Source organism: Magnolia sinica, chromosome 4 (genome assembly GCF_029962835.1).
Source record: "Magnolia sinica isolate HGM2019 chromosome 4, MsV1, whole genome shotgun sequence".
NCBI lineage: Eukaryota > Viridiplantae > Streptophyta > Magnoliopsida > Magnoliales > Magnoliaceae > Magnolia > Magnolia sinica.
In genome coordinates this window covers 3079335-3103610 of record NC_080576.1, presented here as the reverse complement: position 1 = coordinate 3103610, position 24276 = coordinate 3079335, and the positions used below count along the sequence as shown (strand labels likewise).

The window sequence follows — 24276 nt, the reverse complement described above, 5'->3', positions numbered from 1 at the left end:
CGTAGTAGCGGAGGCCTTCGGTCAAACGTTGGCCAAAGCCCAAGCTGTTGGCTTCTTCTAGGGTTTTTCAGTGGGTAGTTTGTTGTCCCCGGTCTCTCATCTTCAATTTGTAGACGACACCGTCAACTTCTGTGAGGCTGATGCCGCAATGGTGGAAGATTTGAGGAAGGTGATGATTTGTTTCGAGCAGCCTCTGGGGTGAAAATTAATGTGGCGAAAACTAAGCTTCTAGGTATCCACCTCTCTCAGGCAGAGTTAGATCGGTTGGCAATTGTTTTTAGATGCAAAGTCGGCTCCTTTCCTCCTTACTATCTCGGTCTTCCGCTATGCGTGGGGAAACCGGCTTCCCTTCTATAGGACAAGGTGGTAAAGAGGATAGAGGGTATTCTGTGCAAGTGGAGAGGTCACCATCTTTCTTTAGGAGACCGCATCACCTTGATCAAGCCGGCCTTCTCCAACATGCCACTCTATTTTATGTCACTTTTTAGATGCTTGGAAGCAGTTCTAATTATATTAGAGAATTTGAGGAGAGATTTCTTGTGGAAGGGATCTGAAGAAGGTTTCAAGTTTCATCTCCTTAATTAGGAAGATGTCTGTAAGCATGTTTATCCAGGGGGAGTTGGCCTACGTCTGCTTAAGATTATCAATTTGGCTCTTCTAGGCAAATGGCTTTGGAGATTTGGAACTGAGGAAGGTCACGTGGTGAGACGTAGTTTTCTTTGAGTATGGTTCTTGGGGGGGGGGGGGGAACAAACAAATCCTCTCTATATCAGGCTTCCCATGCATGGAAGTCCATTATGTCGATTCAGGACTCCTTTTGGCAAGGGTTTGCGTTTTAGGTGGGTAACGGCTCCAAGATTCGCTTCTGGGATGATTGATGGTGCGGCGAGACCCTGCTACGGTCTGACTTTCTAGCTCTAGCAGGTCAATGGCTCACTCAAACTTGGTAGTGGCTAATTTCTTCACAAAGATTGGGTCATCATTTATCTAGTCTCCGCCTTATAGGAGAAGCATGTCTGATGACGAGACTTCAGATTTTATCAACCTTCTGAGTCATCTTAGGGGGGTCCATCCTCAAGGAGGTTCTGACGCTATGGTGTGGAAGCTTCACAGCTCAGGCAGATTTACAGTTAAATCCTTCTATAAGCTACTCTCTGCTCATGTATTTGCTCAATCGGAGCGGTTCGCCTTTCATTTTTTATCCTACGGGGCTCCTCCAAAAGTAGTCGCTTCTGCTTGGGTTGTGGGAAGAAAGAGGGTCTTGACGATTGATAGCCTGCAGAAGAGGAATATGGTGATTTCTAATATGTGATGCATGTGTAATCGTGACGCCGAATTGGAGGACCATCTGTTCATCTTATGCCCTTTTGCTAAAGAGGTTTGGGATCACTCTCTAGTGCTGTTTGGAGTGGACTGGGTGATGCCTAAGTCAGTTTCTAGCATCCTTGGGGCTTGGCACGAGGGAGGCAGCAGGTTCTCCCATCACTCTAAATGGCACCTTTCTATCCTAGCCATTTGGTGGTGTATTTGGGGGGAAAGGAATCAGAGGCAATTCCAGAACCGTTCAAGGTCCAGTTGTGCAGTTATTATTGGGTTGGCTTCGCTTCTTTCGGAATGGGTTGAGTTGTAATTTTTCGGCGTTTGGGTGGTCTTTTGGGCGGACCCTTGTTTTTCTTTCCCTTTGCCCTGTTGAATAGTATTTTCTTTTGCCGTAATTTAAAAAATAAATAAATAAATAATCACACTTCAAAAAAAAATAATCGTCTAACATCACTTAATTTTTTAAGGATGCTTTAACAACACTTAATATTTCCATTCTCAACCAAATCCAATTGATGGCATATGCGATGGTCGCATATGCCATATGGATGGTAGGCGATCACATACTTTCCATTATAAAAAAAAAAAAAAGTTCAGCAATCAGGTATAAGCGATCACACGAGATCACTTATGCCTTTTGACAACATTGTAATATATACATTATCACAGCCATCACATTAGGCTCCAAATAATCTAGAGTCGGCTTTTGAATGGTTAATCAGCAAAACTTCCACAAATATGTTGCCAACCAGACATCCACCTCCTCTCTCACCCAGGCATGATGATCCAACCCAGTACTAAACCCCCAGCCCAACTATTACACAAACTCACAAACTCCCCAATGGCAACCAAGCATTGTAGTGTCCGAAAGGGGCACCAGACATTCACCTCCTCTCACACCCAGGCATGATGATCGAACCCAGTACTAGCCCCCCAACCCAACTATTACAGACAGTCACAAACTCCCCAATGGAAACCAAATAATGCAGTGTCCTGGAGGGGCAGTTGACACACATTACTGCGAAGCGCACGGACACACACACAGAGATCTGTGCTTGAGTAGTTGGAAGAAGGAAAAAAAGCCTACTAATACATGTTTACCAAACAGTACTCAAATGCCAGCATGCTCATTCCCTATTCTGCACCTTAATACGTGCTCCCACATGATCCCGATATCTTTAGAATGAAATCCCAATAATAAGATTAACAAATTCATCAATGCTGATTGCAAATTAACCAAGTTCCACAACCTCTTTGACTAGGAGAGTGTGAACCACTAATAAAAGTATTGAGGATGAATATTTTTGGCAAAAAAGATCAAACAAAATAAATGGCATCCCAATGAGTGTTTTATGCTTTCAGGTGATGAAAATGTGCTCATATTGAATAAGAAGCCAGGATATAAATCCGCACCAAACGCCCGAATGAGCTTTTCTATGAGGTTGCTGATAGGACCATATAACATAAGGAAAATATATTAGACAATGTCAAAAGTAGCATAATCTATGGGGCAACCTCGGACGGCTTTTCCTTCAGCTTTCTAGCAGTAAAAAAAAAAAAAAAACCCCAGTGCATCCGGTATTTGCCAGGAATGGAATGATGGGAGAGGTGTCAATGCATTTAAAACAAAACCATAGTGCAAGAGGCTTCTCAATGTTCAGATATTAGCTTTCACATCTACTCCCAAGAAGCTTTTATGGCAACAAAGAAGAATAACAGCAGCAATATTGAACTGATTTTGATCTAACAAAGTAATCTTCACCAACGTGGAATAGAAGCATACTGTCTATCCAGTAAATAGATGGCTCTCCAGCTTGTTCTGTAACTTTCTCATCCTTTGCTTTGTTAGTACAACTATCCAGAATGACAGCTACTTGATCCCCATTGACCTCATATACCTCCCCACGCTGACCACCTGATAAGGGCCTGCAAAATTGCCAGACATTGGATAAATAACCAGAAGAAAATGGTAGTTCAAGGATCGCACTCTAAATAAAACATGTGCAAAGGACAAAAGACCAATCATCTACACACGAACAAAAAAAAAAAAGTAGATATGACAAGCATGAATACAAGATCAAGGAAGTCAACTGACCAAACGAAGCAAAGACTTTAAAAAAATAATAATAATAGTTTTAAAAAAGCTCAAGTCAGACCTTTTTTTTTCTGAAAGATGAAACAAGCCAGACCACTATAATATTAACTCAACACAAAACGCACTGCCAACTGAATGTGAAGAAAATATAGTTTCCAGTATATGTATCAGGATAGAATAAACTCAAGCATACAGTATAAAAGGCATATGCCCGAAAGAGCATTTCACATGCGATCCATAGAGATATTAGAGATGTACAAAAAGATAAATGATTGGATTTCCTAGCCTTCATTTCTCTCACTTAGGACCATAGATATTAATTTGGAGAATCTAAAACCACTCAAGTAGAACCCAGAAATCATAGCAAAAAAATCTTTCATCCCAATGAATGTGCCTGTTGGAGTCATTGGAATACACACATTTTCCTTTTTATACTTGGCAACTTACTGAAAAGAAGAAATTAGAAAAGGAGAAGAGATTTCCAGCTACAGAGACAGTCTCGATACTCCTCTGTTCCACAATCCCGAGAATGCATCTATAGCACTTACTAGTTACTAGCATCTGAGACCTTTTTGAAGGGTATTCCCACCAAAATAGGTAAGTATCAACTCTTTACTATTCAAATTTCAATCCTCAGTTATAAACAAAGAAGTTATGATGCCAAAATGAATAACCTTCACTGCTAGTTTCCTTCAAGGTTCTTAAGACCGGATATCAAGTCCCTCCTAACCCTCCCTCATAGATGTCACCGCCAATGGTTCATAAATAAACAAGGAAATCATTTTAGAATATCTATACTAAAATAAAGCATTCATAGCACAATGCAGTTTCAAGAAAGCAGCGGGAGTAAAAGACCATTCAGCTCTCTGCCTGACAGTTGTCACAGAGACGACTTACCAACCCACCTGCCACTGATAAATGTATAAGCACTGGTTGGGCCATCTGACGTTGGTATTTTTCCCAATATAATCCTGTGATGCAATATAGTTTCCAATGATTAGGAGTGGATAAACATGCAGCACATGGGGGATGATTTAATGATTAAGAAGGATTTCCAAAAGACAGAAGCCAAATGAATTGGCTCTGATGGCCGTAACAGCATGCGGATTGAGAAATGCTGACCACCTAGAAGGTCAACATCTAAAATTTGCCTAAGCTTCTAAAACCCGAACTATACCAAAAGCATATCTTGCAATCCCAATCCTGACCATATATACTAAATTACGAAAACCACAAATACAAAAGCCAACAAAAAAAAAAAAAATCTTTGTTAGTTTCTATGCCGTCTCCTAATAAAATATTTCCAAAGAAAACATGAATTGTATCTTCAAAAGCTCGAAAGGTTATCATCATGATGGAAATTGCAGTTAAATGAACTTCCGCTGTTTTAGCACTATAAGAAAGCTCCAGAAAATGGTTACTGAACTAAGTCCATAATTGAAGAGGTCCAAGCAATGGCATGTATTGAGCCTGATGTGAAGAAACAAGCTGGCTTGAAAAGCCATTCTTGCAATTCATTTTCAAGTTGCCACTGAACTAAAGCTCAGATGTAATGGTCTCCATACAAAATAAACCACATCAAATAACATCTAGAAGTGAATGGGACCAGAACTATATTAGAAGCTAAAGTGGGAAGGATAATTACTTCAAACTGAAACTAGGTGAGAGAACAATGGGAGAAGGGTAAAGAGGAATTAGGTGCTTACACTTCGAAGTATCAATATAATTTATCTTTCTCTTCTTTTCGGTAAGTTGGGAAGTTTATAAGAAAGTTTATCTATATGATCCTAAAACCCATGCATACCCAGAACTATATCAGTAAGACAAACTTCTCGAAAGCCCGCCAGTTTCAGAACTGTGAACTTCTGTTCATGAGTTTGTATAGACAGAGAATGAGATACCATCCTAAGTCTGGTCTTCTTGGTTGTTTCATGTCTACCAAAACTACAAACTAAGGTCCAAGGCCGCAACAGGATAGAACCCCAATGGTTGTAGGAGGTTAATGAGGCCAACTATAGATCTTGCTATTTTGCTACTGATGCTTTTTCCTGTAGTATCAGTCCCCTTCCATTATGTCTCTAATATCAGTGAGCAATGTTTTCCACATTGTTATGGACAGATTATCGCACCCTTGGGATACGGAAACATATAAGTTATCGCATGGGAAATATCAGATGTATTGCGTAATACATCGCTGTTTTTGGGAAACATGGGGAGACATTGGGAAATTGGTCGAATTTTTCAACAAAACTTCAATGGATGTTAAAAAAGCCATCAATACATACTTAGAAATCAAAAGATCATTAAAAAACAAGTTCACATAATAGGTTTCCTATGTATAGCGTCCTAATCTATGCATTGTTTGACTGAACTGATGCAATTATATTCAAAATCAATTCATATAATTTATAAATCATAGAAGATTTGTATGAAAACACAACCGAATTATTATTTTAAAAAATTGCAAACGTGGGTTAATACAAAATTAAATTATCCAAATTGTCTCATACCCAGTGTTCAAAGTATCAGTATAATTACAAGTTTCGTCGACCGGGGATATGGAAACAATATTGATATCGTTGATAATATCACCAATAACCAAAAATGCGGAGAAACATTGGGAAACATGGGCAAAACGATGAAATTTTTCGGTGAAACTTTAGGAGATGCCAAAATACACGTTTGCATATTTAGGAATAAAAAATTTGCAAAAAGAATACATACATAATAAGTTTCCATTTAATGGGGGCATAAAAGCATGTGTTGAGTTGTCGTAAAAAATCAGTCCAACCATCACATCCATCCCATCTATCCATCCAACCATCCCATCCATCCTATATATCCATCCGAACATCCATCAATATTATAGAATATCGACAACACACAATATTTCGCTGAGAAATCCTCGACAACTGGAAAGGAAATGAAAGAATGTGGTCTTGATATTGGGCATATTGCGCTAACAATAATAGCGCAATATTATTGATATTATCGTCGACAAATTGAATGTTGCATACAACCATGTGTCCATAAAAAAATATTTGAAATGGATTTTTTTTAATGAACAAAAATTTGGTGATAATGGTACATTGGTGATATTATCAAAATATTGCTGATACATTGACAATATAAGCGACACCTAGAATTTATATAGTCGAAAATATTGGCAATATTGAAACATTGGCAATACAAGCGATACTTGGAATTTACACAGTCGAAAATATTGGCGATACAAAGCTGTTGATACCTGGAATTTTTTATACTACCAGTGTTATCGGTATTGCTACCTATGTTATCGATATCGCCGAGCTAGAGGTACAAATATTATTGGGGATATTTCAATAATATCGGGGATAATTCGAACAATGCTCATACCCAAAAATTAGGTTTATTTCCTCGTCCAGATGAGATTGGTGGACATTTATTGGACAATTAAGAATGAAAAGTATCCAATGGTCCTGTTTCAACAGTCCACGAATCAACGGTCGGGATCATTCAAACACTTTGATTTTGGGACCATGACTTAGCGACAATGGGTAAAATTGAAGATTTTCTAACTTTAAATTTTAAAATAAGAGGGCATAAAGGCGTACAGCTTTCCATATACAACGTATAAGCCACATGAATGGTCAAACTCGAGAGGGCACTAGCTTATCTTAAGGGATATACACCTGATCTACTCAAATATATAAGGGAATTTTTTTCATAATGTTAGCTAAACCCAAAAAAAAAAAAAAAAAAAAGGGAATTAATTGGTGACAATTGCTTAATGATATTAGAAATGAGCACTCAATACAACATGTAGTGGAAAGAAATTAACCGTTAGCTATGGGATATGCACTCTCCCCTGTATAATTCCACTGTGTTTTTCCATGTTTCCCTTCTTTTAAAAGAAAAATATGTTGTCTTTCCGGGGGGGGTGGGGTGGGGTGGGGTGCGGGGGGCGAATTGACCTTCTGCCTTAGGCTGGATATCTTATTTTGGAGCCACAAGGATTACATCTAGATCTCAACCCAGGTTTGGACATACAATTAAGACAACGCCAAAACATGAATGCACATCACAAAATGAAATGAAGATGGAAATGTTACTCCAAGCTATGAAGTGAATCTAAAGCTATTTGCAGTACTAAACCCTGCGACTTGTTTTTCTTAGATGGAACTGTTACTCCACCAAGAGATGGCATGCAAATCGAGTGACCTGAATTAAATCAAACCCGCTGAAATTTCCATAGATGCGATGGAGTTGAAGCCCACTCAAATGGAAGTACAGAACAGCATCTAGGAAAAGCAAGTTTCAGGTTTTAGCACAACCAACAGCATAAGATTGACATCCATAGGGATTTTACAGAAGATGATGAGAAATGTGAATACCTGTTGTGAACTTCAACGCGTACAGAAGCCCCAACATATTTCACTCGATCCCCTGAAAAAGAAGGAAAGAAAATACATAAATAAATAAAAAGTTAGCTATTTAAAGAATCTATACTTCACATAAGGCTCTTAATTCTTAATTCCATCTGTAAGAAACGTAAGAAAACTGGCGTAGTCGAATGTAACTGGCATTCAAGAAGCAATTTAAGGAACTACAAATTTAGTTGCTGCCCTGAGAGTCGCATTTTTCATTTGGCTGGTGGGTAGGAAAAGGGTGTTGATTGTTGACAATCTCCAAAAGAGATCTTTAGTCCTCCCCAATATTTGCATTATGTGTGCGAGGCATGTAGAGACAATTGACCACCTTTTCATCCATTGCCCCTTCGTTTAGAAGGTTTGGGAGTGCTTCCTGGGCATCTTTAGTATCTCTTGGGTGATTTCCAAGTCGGTGGACAATCTGTTGTGGGCCTGGCAGAGTGGAGGAGTTGGGAAAACAGGAAAGGTGGCACGACAGCTTATCATTATGGTGATGTTGTGGGTGATTTAGGGGGAATGGAATAGATGTTTGCAAAATAGGAGTGCTGCAATGGAAGAGGTGGTGAGGAAAATCAAGGTTGAAATTGTGGGTGGGGCCTCCAATGCGAAGGGGGTGGATGTTTGTATCTTTCCTCTTTTCAGGTGATAGTATAGGGTTGCATTATTAGCTCACCTAGCTTTTGCTTTGGCATGTTTTCCTAATAAAATTTTGTTATTTCTCCCAAAAAAAAAAAAAAACAACTCATCCAGGATCAATTTTGTGAAGTCACAAATATTTCCTCAGCTCATAGATTTCAAATCCACACGGCAAACATAAAGGAAGAAAGAAGGGAAAAAAGAAGAAGAAGAAGAAGGTTACATTCAAGATACTTGCAAGGGAGATTTCAAATTTGGCTACTCGTCCACCTCCAGCATGGTGGTCCAAGCCTATGGCGGTGTCCCTAATAGGCTCCAAACCTTTCTTTTTTCCCTTTTCTCACAACAGGATTCAAAAAGAAAGAAAGAAAGAAAAAGACAAAAGAAAAGAAAAGAAAAGAAAAACCTAACTCCCATTTTCCTCCATCCAACCACTTCCCATTGACCGGTTTGTTTTGGAGGAATCCATAGTAAAAGAAATCAATTTACACAATTACTATTTTCCACTGTTTGGATTGCAAGAAATGTGTGAGCAAGGTGTACCAAAATGGCCGTTATAGAGAAAATGACCTGTAATGTCCCCATAATGGCCTTTTGAGGTCTCCTAACCAATAAAGGTTTTTTCTTTTTTTTTCTTTTTTTTCTTTAAAAAAAAAAAACTATAGTGGCCGTTAGGACCCGTATCATAATGGTAACAGTGGTGGCCATTAAGACCACCGTTACCATTACGGAATACCCTGACAGTGAGGCATCCTGAATGCCATTTCTTTCCACTGCCTTTATTGCGGTTTCAAAATCAAGATTACCTTTTTTTTCCACAAAATCGTTGCTTTCCACCTTCCTTGGAGTAACCTCAAATACCTATCTTTGTGATGACCAATCTAACCATGAGACAAATCCTTCTTTTCATTGACGCAATGAACAGACTTATCCTCAAAGATTCTATTGTTCCTCTCTTTCCACAAATCCCATAAAATCCCAAAGAACAAGATCTTCCACAAACCCCGCTAAGAGAGTCACTTCAATTTATTTTTCTAAAGGCTAATGACTACATTAAGCACATGAATGAAGGTTGAAGTGCACATCTCTACAAACTTCATCATGATGTGCATGCTTTAGAGATCTAGGATGACCCAAACCTTTAAAGTGATGGAAAGAAAACCTCCAAAGACAATAGACCTGACCTTGGTGATTAAATATATACCAAAATGTCTTTAAAACACCACTGATGACATGGTGTCTAGTTTAATGGATCAAGAGTTTGATCTCATCAAACCTTTCAGCTATTTGTCATTTGTTACTTTTTAGTGAACTCATTGGCTGAAACACATGCAAACATATGCGCATACACGGTTGTGCATGTTCATATCCATAAGAACTCCTTTTTAATAATTTTCCATTAAGAGTATTTTCACAGCGAACAAGCCAATTTTGGCCATTTAGTTTAGACTTTCCCCATACCCCAATTTAAAGAGTAAACCTCATATCATCCTAAAGGAAAGATCCAACAAATAATCATTTCCTTAAGTGCAGGGTTAGGCATACGGATCATATTTGTTAAAACGTGCCAGGGGGCCCCCTGTATTGTTTACAGCCAACTACTTGAGCATTGTACTTTGCATTCTTTTGGTCTGATGGTGGTCAAAATGTATTGAACTTCTACCTAGTAGCAAGTGCACCCGGGTAAAGGAGTGTTGATGTCAAGCGGGTAGATGGTTGTCAAACTTTCGTCAAGCCCTACCATGACAATATGCCAACCCCCAAAATAGCTGGGACATGGTCATGATGATGATGATGGTGATGGCCATTGATGGCAGTGACAGGTCCAATGCATAGCTTATAAAAAAAATTCTCTGGGAATTTCACCAAAACCCACAAACTTCCTAACGTGTTTACCATTTTAGAGAATTTTCAATTACCATAAAGCAGACCAACTGATTCCTACCAGCTAAAGAATTAAGAAAAGGCAGCAACAATCATTGCAAAATAAGACATTACAAAGGTGAAAGAAGAAAGTAACAGGGAAAGAGAGAAGATTACCCTTTTTAAATGGTCGCTTGGATTGCTGAGAAGACTCAATAGCATCAGGCTTCACTGAGGTCGAAGCAGTTTCAGGTTCTCCAGAGATTCTCTACATAAAATGCCTCTCCACCATGAGTAACTAGATTCTACTAAGAACCAAGCACATTACAAATGAAAATATTACACTTTTAATCAACCAATCAATCTTGAGGTCACTTAAAAGAAGTACATCAAGAACAGATATTTGTTATTGATAAAAGAAATAAAACAACTGAAGCTGAGTTGGAGGCAAATGCTAAGGATCCCGTGGGAAGATTGATACATGTAAGTGTCGATCTTTGAATATGCTCCAGGCTCCAGCAAACACTTCCCTCCTGTTGTTAGCTGTGCACACTTCATATGATATTGTTTCTCCTTGGGCAGTGAAAGAGACATGCCACAGACAGATTAAGCCCCCACTTCCTTCTCCTGATCTCATCGCTGAAACGTTGCCACATCCCCCTGCATTGAGCCCTCTGCCCCTGATGCTTGTCCCCATTAGCCTCGCTTCTCAGGACAGCTGTCTGGAGACGAAGACGTATGTATGCTGCAGCCTACTTGACACGTATCCAACCCCCTTTTAAATGCCTCCCCGATTACATGGGGGGCACTGATGACGCAGCAGGCAGCTGCCTTGTTTCTGCCATTGCTGCCTGAGGAGAAGGCTCTCCTTCTGCCACACCCCCTCCTGTCATCAGAGGTTTTAATGTGGCTGCTGGCTTGTGCTTCGAGCCTTATGATGCAGACAGAGGAGTGGACTCTGATCCCTACATGTGTCCCTCCACCTTATTAGATGGTTGCAATGGTGTTGATGAAGGTATGACCCCCCTCTCGGATGCTCTTGAGGATGATTTCCCTCGTGTCTTATCTACCAAACATGTGGGTCCAATGAAACCTCCCGACCATGTGGGGGTGCTCCTTTCAATCCCACGTGCGACATTATCCCATATTCCCCTCCCTGTTTTGAAGCCTTCCATACCCCCGCTTTTCTCCTTCTTTCCCTTTAGAATCTGTTTCCCCCTTGCCAATCTTCCCTGTAGAACCTCTCCAGTCCAGGTGTCCGGCTAACCCCCCTTGCCTTGGTTGCTATCCTGTCCCATGATTCCCCCCTTTCTATCCTTAGCAATGACTTCCATCCCCAGTCGCCTTCTTTTGAAGATGCTGCTCATATGGACGGTTAGACTTTATTCAATGAAGATTCTTAGCTGGAACATCCATGGGCCACAGTGTCCCCTTAAACGTACCCTCATCAAAGATGTTTGTAAAAGGTCTAAAGTCCATCTCATTATCCTTCAAGAAACTAAGCTTAAGTCCTTAAATCGATCCCTTGTTGACTGTCGCAAGGGGGTAGATTGGGTCTGTCTTGATGTTTGTTTGGTCCGTTGGTGGCATCCTCATCCTTTGGGACTCGAGCCTTTGGGTTAAGTACTCCTGCTCAGGTCAATTCTCCGTTTCTGTCGTTTTCCGTGAGGTCTCTTCAGGTTCTCATTGGGTCCTGACGGGGGTCTATGGTACATACCATCCTGACCACTATTCTCTTTTTGGGCAGAACTCCCTGATGTTAGTAATTGATGGTGCGTGTTGCAAACGATTTCAATGTGGTCCGCTTCACTCATAAAAAGTACAGCATAGGCCAACGACTTCTAGCATACAGGGCTTCTCTAACTGTCCAAAAGCACAATTTGGTTGATCTCACTCTCAACTAAGTCAAATTTAGTTGGTCGAATGGTCAAGCCAAGCCTACTAGTACTGCTATGTCCAAATTAGAGTTGGACACGAACCGAGCTAGCTCAGTTAACTCACTCAACTCAACTCGGATTGAAAGTTGGGTTCAGGCTGAGTCAAGCCTTTTTTTTAGTTCAAAAAAATTTCGAGCCGAGCCCGACTCGACTCGAAATCAACTTAGTTCGGTTCAGCTCAACTCAACTCAACCTATATGCATTTAAAATTAAATATAAATATAAATATATAATATATAATGTATAATGTATAAATAAATATTGCCCTAAATTTCCTTTCCTTTTTTTCGCCCTAACTGGCCCGACCGGCCCTCCCTTAATATATAAATCCCAAGATTTCGTGTGTGCTTTTCAGTGGCTCTCTCTCTCTCTCTCTCTCTCTCTCTCTCTCTCTCTCTCTCTCTCTCTCTCTCTGCGCCCATCCTTCCTTGTCTGAGCGCTCAATCGAGCATTTGAGCTTCCTTGTCTGGTTGGTCATCCCTGTCTGAGAATTCGAGCCGGTAACCCCCCCCCTTCTCTCTCTCTCTCTCTCTCTCTCTCTCTCTCTCTCTCTCTCTCTCTCTCTCTCTCTATTTGGGCGCCCGGTCGACTGTTATCTATGGCAGCTCGACCGTTGTCCATGGATTGGATTTTGTGTGTGAACACAAACTCGACTCAACAGCTCAAACGCAGCTCAAGCTGGCTCCAATTGAGCTGAGCTGGCCAGTCAAGGTCAAGGACCGAGCCGAAACAAACTCGAGCTAAGGTAGGCTGCTGGCCGAACCAAGCCGAGTTGTGCCAAGCTCGACTCGGTTCGGCTCGGTGTCCAGCTCTAGTCCAAATTGGACACATTTATGGTTTCTTCTGACTAGGTGTCCGTTTTCCTCTGGCTCGTCAAAGAGATCTTCCCAAGCCAACCTTTAATCACTGCCCTTTGCTTTTGGAGTCCAATGAAGTTAACTAGGGCCCTGAACCTTTTCGATTTGAATTAACTTGGCTTGAGGTGGAGGGCTTTGAGGGCTTTCAGTCTTTAGTTTTGGATTGGTGGTCTTCCTTTGAGATTGCAGGTGGAGCGAGGTTCAAGCTCTTCCAGACATTGAAGCTTCTCGAGGTGAAGCTGAAGATTTGGCATCAGGAAGTCTTCGGTCAAGGGGAGCACAAGATGAGTTCCTCCCTCATTGAAATTCAAACCCTGGACATTGAGGAAGAGCATGGCCCTCTCTTGCCTTCGGACAAAGCTCTCAAAGATAAGCTCTCTTCCGATTATAGCTCTAAGCTTAAGGTGGAGGAGATAAAATGGCGCCAACACTTCAGGGCCATCTGGCTTAAAGAAGTATTTTCATAAATAGCCAATGCAGGACCAATTTTATTTCCTCCCTTGTAGTCAATGGTTGTAAACTTAAAGACAAGAAGTATTTTCACATTATAGCCAATGCTAGAGCAAGGACCAATTTCATCTCCTCCCTTGAAGTCAATGGTTGTAAGCTTTAAGATAAGAACTCCGTCCTCGACGTTGTTGTTGCATTCTAGTCGAATTTGCACTCCAAAGAGGAATGCCCGCATCCAACTCTCAACAACCTGGCTTTTGACAGTTTATCTTTGAAGGAGGCAGCATCTCTAGAGTTGTCACCTCGAGACGAAGTTAAAGAAGCAGTTTCATTTTTAGCCAAAGACAAGGCCCGGGTCTAGACGAGTATCCTTTGGCTTTCTTCCATATTTTTGGGATCTCATTAAGCTAGAGTTGTTGGGATTCGTTAACGAGTTCTTCTCTTCGGGTCATGTTCTTCAAGTGTTGGGAAGTTCCCCTCTGGCCCTCATTCCCAAAATTGAAGGTCCTGTCAGCCTCTCAAATTACAGGTCGATCAACCTCTTAGGTAGCCCATGCGAAATACTGGCTAAGATTTTGAGCCAAAGGCTAAGGGTTGTTTTGTCCAGTGTTATTTCTCCCTTCCAAAGTGCCTTTTTCTCTTGGAGGCAAATCCTCGACAACGCTTTGATAGCTCATGAATGTCTAGACTCATGCCACTGGGAGGGTAGAAACGGAATCATATGTAAATTAGACTTGGAAAAAGCTTTCGACCATATCAACTAGACCTTTTTGGACTATAGGTTGGATGGAATTGACTTTGACCCCAAATGAAAAGGTTGGACTTTAGCTTGCGTCTCCTCAACCAAATTCTCAATCCTTTTAAAGGATTCCCCATTTGGTTACTTTCAAGCCTCTAGAGAACTGAGCAAGGGGACCCCCTTTCCCCATTCTTCCTATTCATCATCGTCTCTGAAGCTCTCAGTCAGATGTTATCCTAGGGGTAATTTGTGGGTCTGATGAGTGGGTTCCAGGTTCCCAACATCCCTGATCATATCAATCACCTGCAATTCGTTGATGATACTCTTACTCTTTGTGAAGTTGATGGTCCTATAGTGGACAATCTTAAGTAAATCATCACTTGTTTCAAAATGGTGTCAGGTCTAAGGGTCAACCTCACTAAGAGCGAAATGCTTGGCATCCACTTGTCAATGTCTGAGGTCACCCATTTAGCTGAAGTGTTTGTGTGTCACACTAGCCACTTTCCCTCCTCCAACCTCGGCCTTCCCCTTTGCGTCGAAAAGCCTAACAAACACTTATGGGATAAGGTTATTGAGAGAATGGAATGTAAGATCTCCCTAGAAAAGCAAGCTCTTACCTTTAGGAGGTAGAATCACTCTCATTAAGGCGTCCTTTTTCAACCTCCCAATTATATGACCCTTTTTCATTGTCCTTTTTATTTCTCCACTCGTCTCGATAAGTAGAGGAGAGACTTTCTTTGGCAAGGCGATGCGTCTTCGAGCAAATTCCACCTTCCTAGCTGGAGTGAGGTTTGCCTCCCCTACTCCGAGGTGGGTGTTGGTATCAAGAGGCTCGTCGAAGTTAATTCAGCCTTCTAGGAAAATGGTCTCGGAGATTTACGGGAGTAGACGGCAGTTTCTGGAAATCCATCGTGGTAAGTATATGTGGTACATCTTCTAAGGTTTGGTGGACGAAGGAGTCCTTGTACCCAATGTTTTAAATATCATTATCGCGTAATGTATCGCACCCTTGGGATACACATACATGTTTATCGCATGGGATATATAAGTTTTATCGCATAATGTATCGCTATTGTTGGGAAACATGGGAAGATTGGGAAATTGGTCACATTTTTCAATGAAACTTCAAGAATTGTTGAAAAAGACATCAATACACTTAGAAATCAAAACATTACCAAAAAAAAAAAAAAATTGCACATAATAAGGGTTTCCTTTGTATCGGGTCCTAATATATGCGCTTTCCAACTGAATTGATGCAAGTATATTCAAAGTCTATTCATATAATTTATAAAAGTAAGAAGACGTGTATGGAAACACCAGCAATACAATCACCAGCAAAAGAAGAATCACTAGATCAGGTTACATGCTTAATTTTGTGTTTGGATACAAAGATTGCAACTAATTTGCGAGAAATTGAGAATTTTCAATTTTTCTCAATTTTCCACAACTCGACCCATCTCCCCTAAATCTCGGAATCGAAGTTCCAAATCTATGATTTTTTTTATGGAAAATATGAAGAATCATAGATTTGTAACCATTTTACACTAGTTTAACGTGATTTAAAAACATGGATCAAAAATTGAAAATGCTCACTAGATCGAATTGGTGGGATATATCAGCACTACCTATGCGTTTCGTATCACATAGGTGGGATACAAGATATATCATGGGATACATCGGCTGATATCGTCGATATTTAAAACACTGCCCGTACCACGCTTCCCAAATTTGGAAGGTTGTCGCAAAAATAGCTCCTTTAGTCGAGGAGTATGAGCTTCTCAATCGCCTTTCAAAAAAAAAAAAAGTATGAGCTTCTCGATTGGGAACGATGTCCACGTGAGGTTTGGTATGACACTTGGTGTGGGGATTCCACATTTAGATCGTATTTCCTCTTATTGGGCTTTCCCCGTCTACCGATGCCTCAGTTGCTAGTTGTTTTTCTCTATCTGGACGAAGGAGTCTAGACCCCTCCTGGTCAGAGAAATCTCTTAGATCTCGTGATTAAAGATCTGGTCTTCAGCTCAACTCTACCATGGAAGATTCTCCACCATGGTGCCATGCCAAGTCTGGAAGCTTTTTGGTTAATCTCTATTTTTCCTAATCTCTAGTCCCTGAACCTAGCCAATCTACAACCACACTGGTATGCTTTGGTCCGATGGTACTCCCCCAAAAGTCACATCTTTCGCATGGCCCACCGAAAGAGCCAAGATCCTGACTATAAACAATCTTCACAAGAGAGCGGTGATCCTCTCCAAAATCTACCTCCTTTGTTACTCGGACACGGAATCTGTCGACCATCTCCTAAACCATTGCCCCTTCACCACCGAAGTCTAGAACAATGTAACTCTTTTCTTCGTTATCCCTTGGGTGATGCCTTCTTCAATTGCAGATGTCTATCACTCTTGGCATGTAGGAGGTCTGAGACCGAGAGGCAAAAGTTCCGCTGGGTGGAAAATTGTGTTTCCTGCTGTTTTCATGTGTATGTAGGGTGAAAGGAATAATTGTTGCCTCCAAAATAGCAGTTGTTCTTCTCTTAGGGTGATCAAAAGGGTTGCATGTTGTATTAAGGATTGAACTTCTTAATTGCATGTTGGATTGTATTTGTATTTTTCTTTTCTTTCCATGTTGCTTTATGTTTTCTTTTTCCTTTTGCCTTTCTAGCTTGATTAAAATCAGTATCTTTCAAAAAAAAAAAAAAAATTTATTGAAGCATCAAGACTTCCTCCAATCCATACCTAAAGTTCATTATTCTTACCTTTGCAAACTCTTCGAGGCCATGTGGGACGAGCTTCTTGAGGGCTTCAGCAGATGCTTGCAAGTCAATTTCATCTTCATCGCTGCAATCAGATTTCACCTCACTGCTGCTTGCCCAATCTTCTTCATTGCTTGCATCATTTTCATCCTCAACCTCTGATTCTGACGTACATTCTGCCCCTGATTCTGCATTGTCCGCATCCGTCTCACTTTCTGAGGCACATTCTTGACCAAAATCCTGCAGAGTAAGATTGAACATCTATCCTAATCCAAGGGTTGAGAAGAACAAAGCATGGCAGTGCCCAAGCTTACAATGTCAAGAGAAATAAACAAAAAGGTGCTTTTTTAAAGGGTAATAAACTAGATCGTGCTCACTGTGAAGTCATCTAAGTTCACTCTAATAAAGTAACAATACATAAGAAGAGCAAGAAAATTGGACAGAGGAAAAAAAATCAATAGCCACCAATAAAGGAAGAAAGATCAACAGCTTACATGTGGAGCGAGAACGCTGCTGTCAAGTATCAGCAACGGTACTTGTAAATCATGCGCAAGTGCTCTCACTAATCTTTCTCGGTAAAGCTCAGTTCCTACAAGCATCATTCACAATCCACACATACAATTAATCCCACATCGAAATTGGTTTAAATTGGGAATATAAAAATAAACTGTAGTGACAGTTCAGCAACAACCTGGAATGCTTTGAAGCAATATTCTCCCACCAGAAGATACCAATCGAGAACCATAAGATGAAGCAAATTTCTTGTGTTTCAAATGAGAAGCAGTACATTCCACCAATAGGTTTTTCATGTGTTCACTATCAAAAGAAATTGGAAATTCCAATCACAGCTAGTTACATAATAGAGGAAATAATAACATACAATGCCCAGCCAAAAATAGCAGCATTCTAGTACAGGTTAGCATCCATACAGGTTGTCCCCACCATGGATGGAGATGCTGAAAAATTCAGCCCCATCAGATGATCCCAAGTCCTAACCATCCAACTGTTAGTCTGCGACTGGATGGTTAAAAAATAAAATAAATCTGGTTGTCCACAACATGCAGAGGAAAAAGTTGCACAGGTTGGCTGAGATTGTTCAGTGGAGGATTTTTTTGCCCATCATCCACAAGCTGGGGTTTCCACCATATGAACTATCTTTATAACTAAAAGGCAGACCCGACCACTACAGCATGATTGCTGGATCGAAAATGCCGCTAGTTCAGTGAGATCATTTAACACCTTCATTAAGCTGAAAAACAAATCATGAGGAAAAAGAAGAAAAGCAAGAAAAACTTACTGAATGTAATATGGAAATGTTTCCCAAGACAAAGTGATCTTCTCCCAAGGGATCACCCTCCGCATGAATTCATTCTTGAATCTCTCCCGTCTGGAAAGAAAAGGTGAATCCCTCTTTTTACTCTCAAAAGACAACTTCTCATTATTGAGCCACTCCTGTTGATCATGCTCCCCAAGCCGAGCATGCTCTTCACAACGCCTCACATCTGCCGTGAACTTTTCTCGCAGTGGCGGCATCTTCTCCTTATCAAAGTTAGCTGCATCTTTTACGGGTGCATGTTTACCCCCATTTGCATTCCGCCCATCACCTTCTGAGCTGTAAAACCTCAATGTATTATATGTCCAACCTGGGTTATAACTCCCATGAAACCCAATATAAGTTGGATCCAACTGAAACTTCCTAATCGCAGTCCTGTGTGTTTGGTTGTCTATTGAGGATTTAGTCCAGCTATGAGATCTAGAATGGGAAAATCTACAGTGGTGTAGCCTATTTGAATGATGGAACTGTTGAAAAATGGAAGTCCATTTCTGACTTCTGCACTTGAATCTCCTTGCATACATTGCAGCTTTTGCTTTCAACAATATGCTTGGAGCGATCTATAAATTCATTATAAATACCTGAAATTCACAGAAAAATATATTGCCGGGTCAGACTTCAGTGCAAGCAGCATACAATGAGAAATGGTGAGCCCAGTCCTTTTACAGGCAACAAAAGAATTTATCAGGAAAGAGTCATCAAGAGAAGATGCGTATACATTTCCATAACTATGTGAACATCTAGAGACACCTTCCTTCACTTACACATCAACTATGGAATTTGTCTCCTGGGACCTGTCGAAGAGAGAGCTATAAACACTGGACCAAGCAGTAAATCTCATTTACATTAAAACTTCTCTTCCAAGGAGCAGTGGTTGTAACGAAAGCCCAAAGCAAGGGCATTTGCCAAATCTCCTTCCACAATGGGAGGTCCTCAAGAAGCTTCTCTATAAGAAAAGACTTGCATAACGCCACCGGCATAAAGTAAACAAGTCTCATCATGCCTAGTTAGAATCCACGAATGCATATCTCCCATCATTCGAAGACAGTGGATGAGAATATGGTATGTATCTCCAAAATGAATCTTCAAATCCTATTTTGAAACATGTTGGGATCCCATCCATTTTCCTTAGACGATGGGAGATAGGTACAGCCGACTCTCCAAGCATGCGAAGTGCACAGTACCTCTTGATTTAATATTTATGAGGAACTTTGGGTACTCATCAACAAGTTATAGTTTTAATGCAAGTAGATCACAAGTCCCACGTGTATATCCCACTGGAGTGGACCACAAGTCTGAGTCCCACATGATCACACGTAAGCCTAACATGGGGTCCACATGGAGCAACTGTTTATTTCATTTATAGTTTCATGCCTTAAAATAAATGTAAAAAGTCTAAACTACCCTCACTTAAGGGCCAATTAGACAAATGCCTAAGGTAGGGGTGTTGTACTCTTTTCCTTTTATTAAGGTTTTAATCATTGTTAGGTTAGAATTGGGAGGTGTGACTTTTCTTTAGATCTTGAATATTTAGAAAAATTAAGAAGCTTTTTCCTTCTGAAACTTTGCATGTGTTGCTCATGCCTGTGGATCACACTACTACACTCATGATCATGATCTTTTGATCATTCAATCAAATACATAGACATCTATTTTGGCATTTAGCTTTTGTGCTCTGAATCTAAATGCATTATTTGTTATCAAAGCAAGTTCTATCCTCTTGGGAACTTGAAAAAAAGGTATTTTTCATTTGCTTTCTCTATCTCCTACCATTCCATCCCAAACCCATCTTTTCCAATCCCTACCATTTCCATCCCAAACCCATCAAAGCCCTCGTACCCATTCCCCCAAAACTTTAAAAATTAGAAAATAATAATAATAACCATCCACCCCCAAGTCTACAAATCCATCAATTTGCTAACCATCCCTGTACGCAGAACCCATTAAAACACACTCACTCACTCACTAAATCCCGATGTCCCCTTTTTCCTAGATCCCACCCCAAGTTCCAAATCCAGATATGCAAATCTATTACCCCTATAGATATCAATTGCTTATGCCTACAAGAAGCAGGGCGAACAAGACACGACAAACACTCAAGTGACAACCTTAGAGGCTATGGTAAGAGATGTGTTACAGCTCATCAGATTAACCCTGATCAAGAATCAGGAAACCAGTTTCCTAGGCAACCTGGGTTACAAATGACGTGCAGAAGTGAAGCAAATCACAGACATGAGCATGATATCTGTACATGGTATTAGCAGCCCCATTACCCTGGGCAAAGATCTTGGGCATCAGTCGGCTCTCATCATGATCATCCTAGGTACGTCCAGACCCCTTGTGCTAAAGATCCAACAAGGCACAAAAAAGTGGAGATAGAAAAGTTCAGTTACATCAAAAACACAATGGTTTCTACAATTAGATAAAGAAGTTGCAAAATTACTTTGAATGGTTTACGATGGTTGAAGAAGTTAAGATACAGTCTGTTGTACTGAAACTAAAGAACCAACCTAAAATGGTGGAACTAGGTAAATAGATATCTGCAGTGTTATGGCCTTCCACCTATTCCAAATTGGGGAATGAGGAAGGCCAAGATGAAGCAAAGATTCTTCCATTAGGTTATGAATCTAAAAATGTTCACAGAACTTTTAGCTTTGCGGAGTGCTCAGAGCTAATCGATATCGTTGTAACTACAATAGGCGGGTTGCTCACAAGCAGCAGTCTAGCTAGTGTCCCTAAACCTGGCCATAAACTAGGTGAATATGCTTTGTCCGGAGGGCAACTCAACTGTTAGTACATAATTTGACACAAAAAGAGTTTCATCCCTAATCATGAAAGTGACCAGAGGTGGTAGCACATGCTTTGGTACCTTATAATCAAGCTCCCGCTCCCATTAAAGAATCTATAGGTTTCAGAAACCTATATCCTCAACATGAACTATGAATATATCTCTTGCAATGGGCTTTGCCAAAGAATTTCCAACATCTCTCATGTGAATGTAACTTAACACAATATGCTCCTCTCACTTAATCTCAAACAAAAAATGACTTCATCTTAATGTGCTTTAATATCGTACGTTTTTAAGATCCTTTGCAAGCCTTATGGCAGAGTTACTGTCTATCCTCATAGAGTGAGGATCTCCGGCACTGGGCACAACATCAAACTATCCAAGGCACTAAGAAACCTTTGAATCCAAATACGTTCTTGAACCATAGCAGACAAGATATATACACAACTTCCATGAATGAAAGAGCAAACGATGACTGCTTCTTACTGGACAACGAAATTGCACCTCCTCCCAACAGGAACACGAAACATGAAGCTGATTTTCCCTCATACAAATCATCTCATCAAGTGGCATCAGAAAATTCCTACAACCTAAGCTCAGTGCCACAGCAACATAGAATTAGATCTCTTGTCCCCCTAAAGCATTGGAAGATTTACTTAACGGCTTACAATGATAATCATCAGGGTCACTTTAGTAACGACTTATTGATCCCAATGCATAACAAATATCAGGTTACGTGCACAGCATAGCATACATGAGACTACACACAGCACTCACATACGCAACTGAGGACATAGCTGCTCATCCAGCATCAGCCTGGACACATCAATTTACTCTAGAATATAATGCAGGATGTGGGCCACTGTGGGGCCCACTTGTGCAACCCCTAGTGGGTTAGCCACAGGGTACATGTGGCACTCTCTCTCCCAGAGGGAGTCATCTTTTGAAAAATATCTCTTTAATTTTCTCCTTAGAGCAGAAAATTTCTTCGTGAAAAGATTCTTTCTACATGTTATATATTGAGATGCTTCTTTCACCGAAACCTAGAGAAAAAGAGAAAGAACCTTCATGCGTAGAGCAAGAGGAGAAAAACCTTAATCCAACTTCCTCGTTCAATCTCAACCGTTGATCAAGGCCGATCCCCCTGGCCCATCTAAGCCATTGAATCTAAAAGGTGAATGCAGCATTTCCTTCACATAATGGTTGGATTGAGGGATCACTAGAGTTCTTCCCCATTTAAACTTCATCCATGGTTCAATTCTCACTATCATCGTAGCCACACATATCATGTCCTTTCCGCTCCATTTTACACACCCAACAATATAATCTTCGCATGTAATGTTGTGAGTTTACTAACACCTATAGTCTTATGCCTGGTGGAAAGGAAATCACTCTCAAACCAGTGAAAAGGAGTATTTATTGAACAAAAGAAGGCATGAAGAATGTTTCTATGACAACCGAGTGCGTTCCAAGCATTAACAAGACAACACATGCTAAGCTGCCAAAAGATGTGACAAACAAACAAACAACAATCATACAGTTGGCCCAAGGCATGAAAGCAGGACACAACGAGCCACTGCCGGTGAAGAAGGTTGGCCATCAAGAAACATTTACATTCAAGGGCACGGAAAGAGGAAGTAAAGGCATTTTCTAGATTTAGAGGAACTCTAACAACCAACTACCTACCGACATTAGCCAGAGCCAAGGAAGAAGAATCAGGATGTCAAAGCAGCATTGTGGAAGTTCCGTCATTATCCAATAACTTGAGGCTGATTTCTTTCGGGTGTAGACAGCAAGTCCCATGCTTATAGTAGGGGTGCTTTAGTCTTTTCCTTCTATAAGGATTTCAATCATTGCTGGGTTACAAAAATCTCTAATGGAACGTGTGAATTCTTTTAGGGCTCGAGTACTGAGAAAAGTTAACAATTTGTTTTCTTTGCATGAATTGCAATGGTGGCATGTGTTGCCCCTTGAATCTTTGCATGTGTTGCTCATGCGCATCAATCCTCCTACACTCTTGATTGCGATGTTTTGATTATTCAATCTAGTATGTATAGCCCCTATTTTGGCATGTAGTTTCTGTTCATTGAATTTGAATGCATTAAAGCTTGTTAGTGCAGCATTCTATACATCTGGGTCCCATGTTGCGCAGCCCAAACCATTTATCTAATGGGCTCCACCACAGGTGGGAGAAGCCCTGGAATCTCCCAGACTGGAAGATGCCAGCCCTTCAATATTTGCCCTTTTTGCCTTCTGAATATGGACCGTGCAAAATTCCTCTCTTAATCATTTACTAGCTGGACACCAATCAAAGGTCTAATATCTTGAATCTAGGAGATCTTCCAGCCATCTCCCATCCACGGAGAGGACCCATCAAACCGACTGGATCACCGAACCATGCACACTACATGTAGAAAATCCGTGTATCCACACACCAAACATTTGCCAATGACAGGACCCGGTAATTCCTCATAATCATAACATCAGCGAAACGGAAACTCGTGAAAAAATAGGGCATAGATTGAAACAAGTGAATCTCAGCATCATAAAAAATCAAAGCTTAAACCGAATATCAGCGCATTGCTGCACATAAGCTTCGGAAAACGAAACTCGATTGAAACAAGAACTGAAAAAAATACAGAAAGGCAACAAAATATAATTGAAATTTTACAAATCATAAACCACAATGCCAGGAAAAAAAAAAAAGACATTGTCATGCTACAGAATACTCATATTCGACATATAAACGGTAGTACTTTTGAAAAGAAGAAAGAATCCTTCAATGGAAGCTGGAATGGAATTCAGAACAGTATCGAGGGATGAGATTGTACCGGAACAAGCATGTGTATGCGACGCGGAGATTCTGAAAGAGCGCGGAGGTGAATGGTTGGGAGGAGGGGCGTGGAGGTGACTGGATGGAGGATTCTAACCCTAGCAGAGAAGGACCAATCTTTCTAGAGTTGAGAGAAAATCTGAAATTTTTTTCCTTTTTTACTTCTACTGGCGTTTGAGGTTCGAGTTTCTTCTATTGGATCGGGCGAGGGAAAGGGGTAAACAGCGATAGAGCCGGAATGCAGGAGAGCCATCTCTTTGTTGT

At 40.6% G+C, this 24276-nt stretch overlaps 1 protein-coding gene across 5 annotated transcripts in view; it reads right to left on the bottom strand.

Annotated features, from left to right (window-relative positions):
* The window catches only part of LOC131242160 (uncharacterized AAA domain-containing protein C16E9.10c-like), a 53757-nt gene extending 29481 nt beyond the window's left edge, over window positions 1–24276 (bottom strand). For 2 of the 5 annotated variants that reach the window (XM_058240617.1, XM_058240618.1), the window contains exons 1-9: window positions 24011–24273; window positions 18356–18972; window positions 17750–17874; window positions 17553–17647; window positions 17062–17298; window positions 10501–10591; window positions 7789–7840; window positions 4321–4386; window positions 3104–3246 (exon numbers count right to left, since the gene is read on the bottom strand). In XM_058240617.1, coding sequence (XP_058096600.1) covers window positions 3104–3246; window positions 4321–4386; window positions 7789–7840; window positions 10501–10591; window positions 17062–17298; window positions 17553–17647; window positions 17750–17874; window positions 18356–18915 — 1369 coding nt within the window. In that variant the 5' untranslated portion in view covers window positions 18916–18972; window positions 24011–24273. Of the gene's footprint in view, window positions 1–3103; window positions 3247–4320; window positions 4387–7788; window positions 7841–10500; window positions 10592–17061; window positions 17299–17552; window positions 17648–17749; window positions 17875–18355; window positions 18973–24010 lie in introns of all 5 variants that reach the window. The other 3 variants (XM_058240619.1, XM_058240614.1, XM_058240616.1) reach the window with 3 other exon arrangements.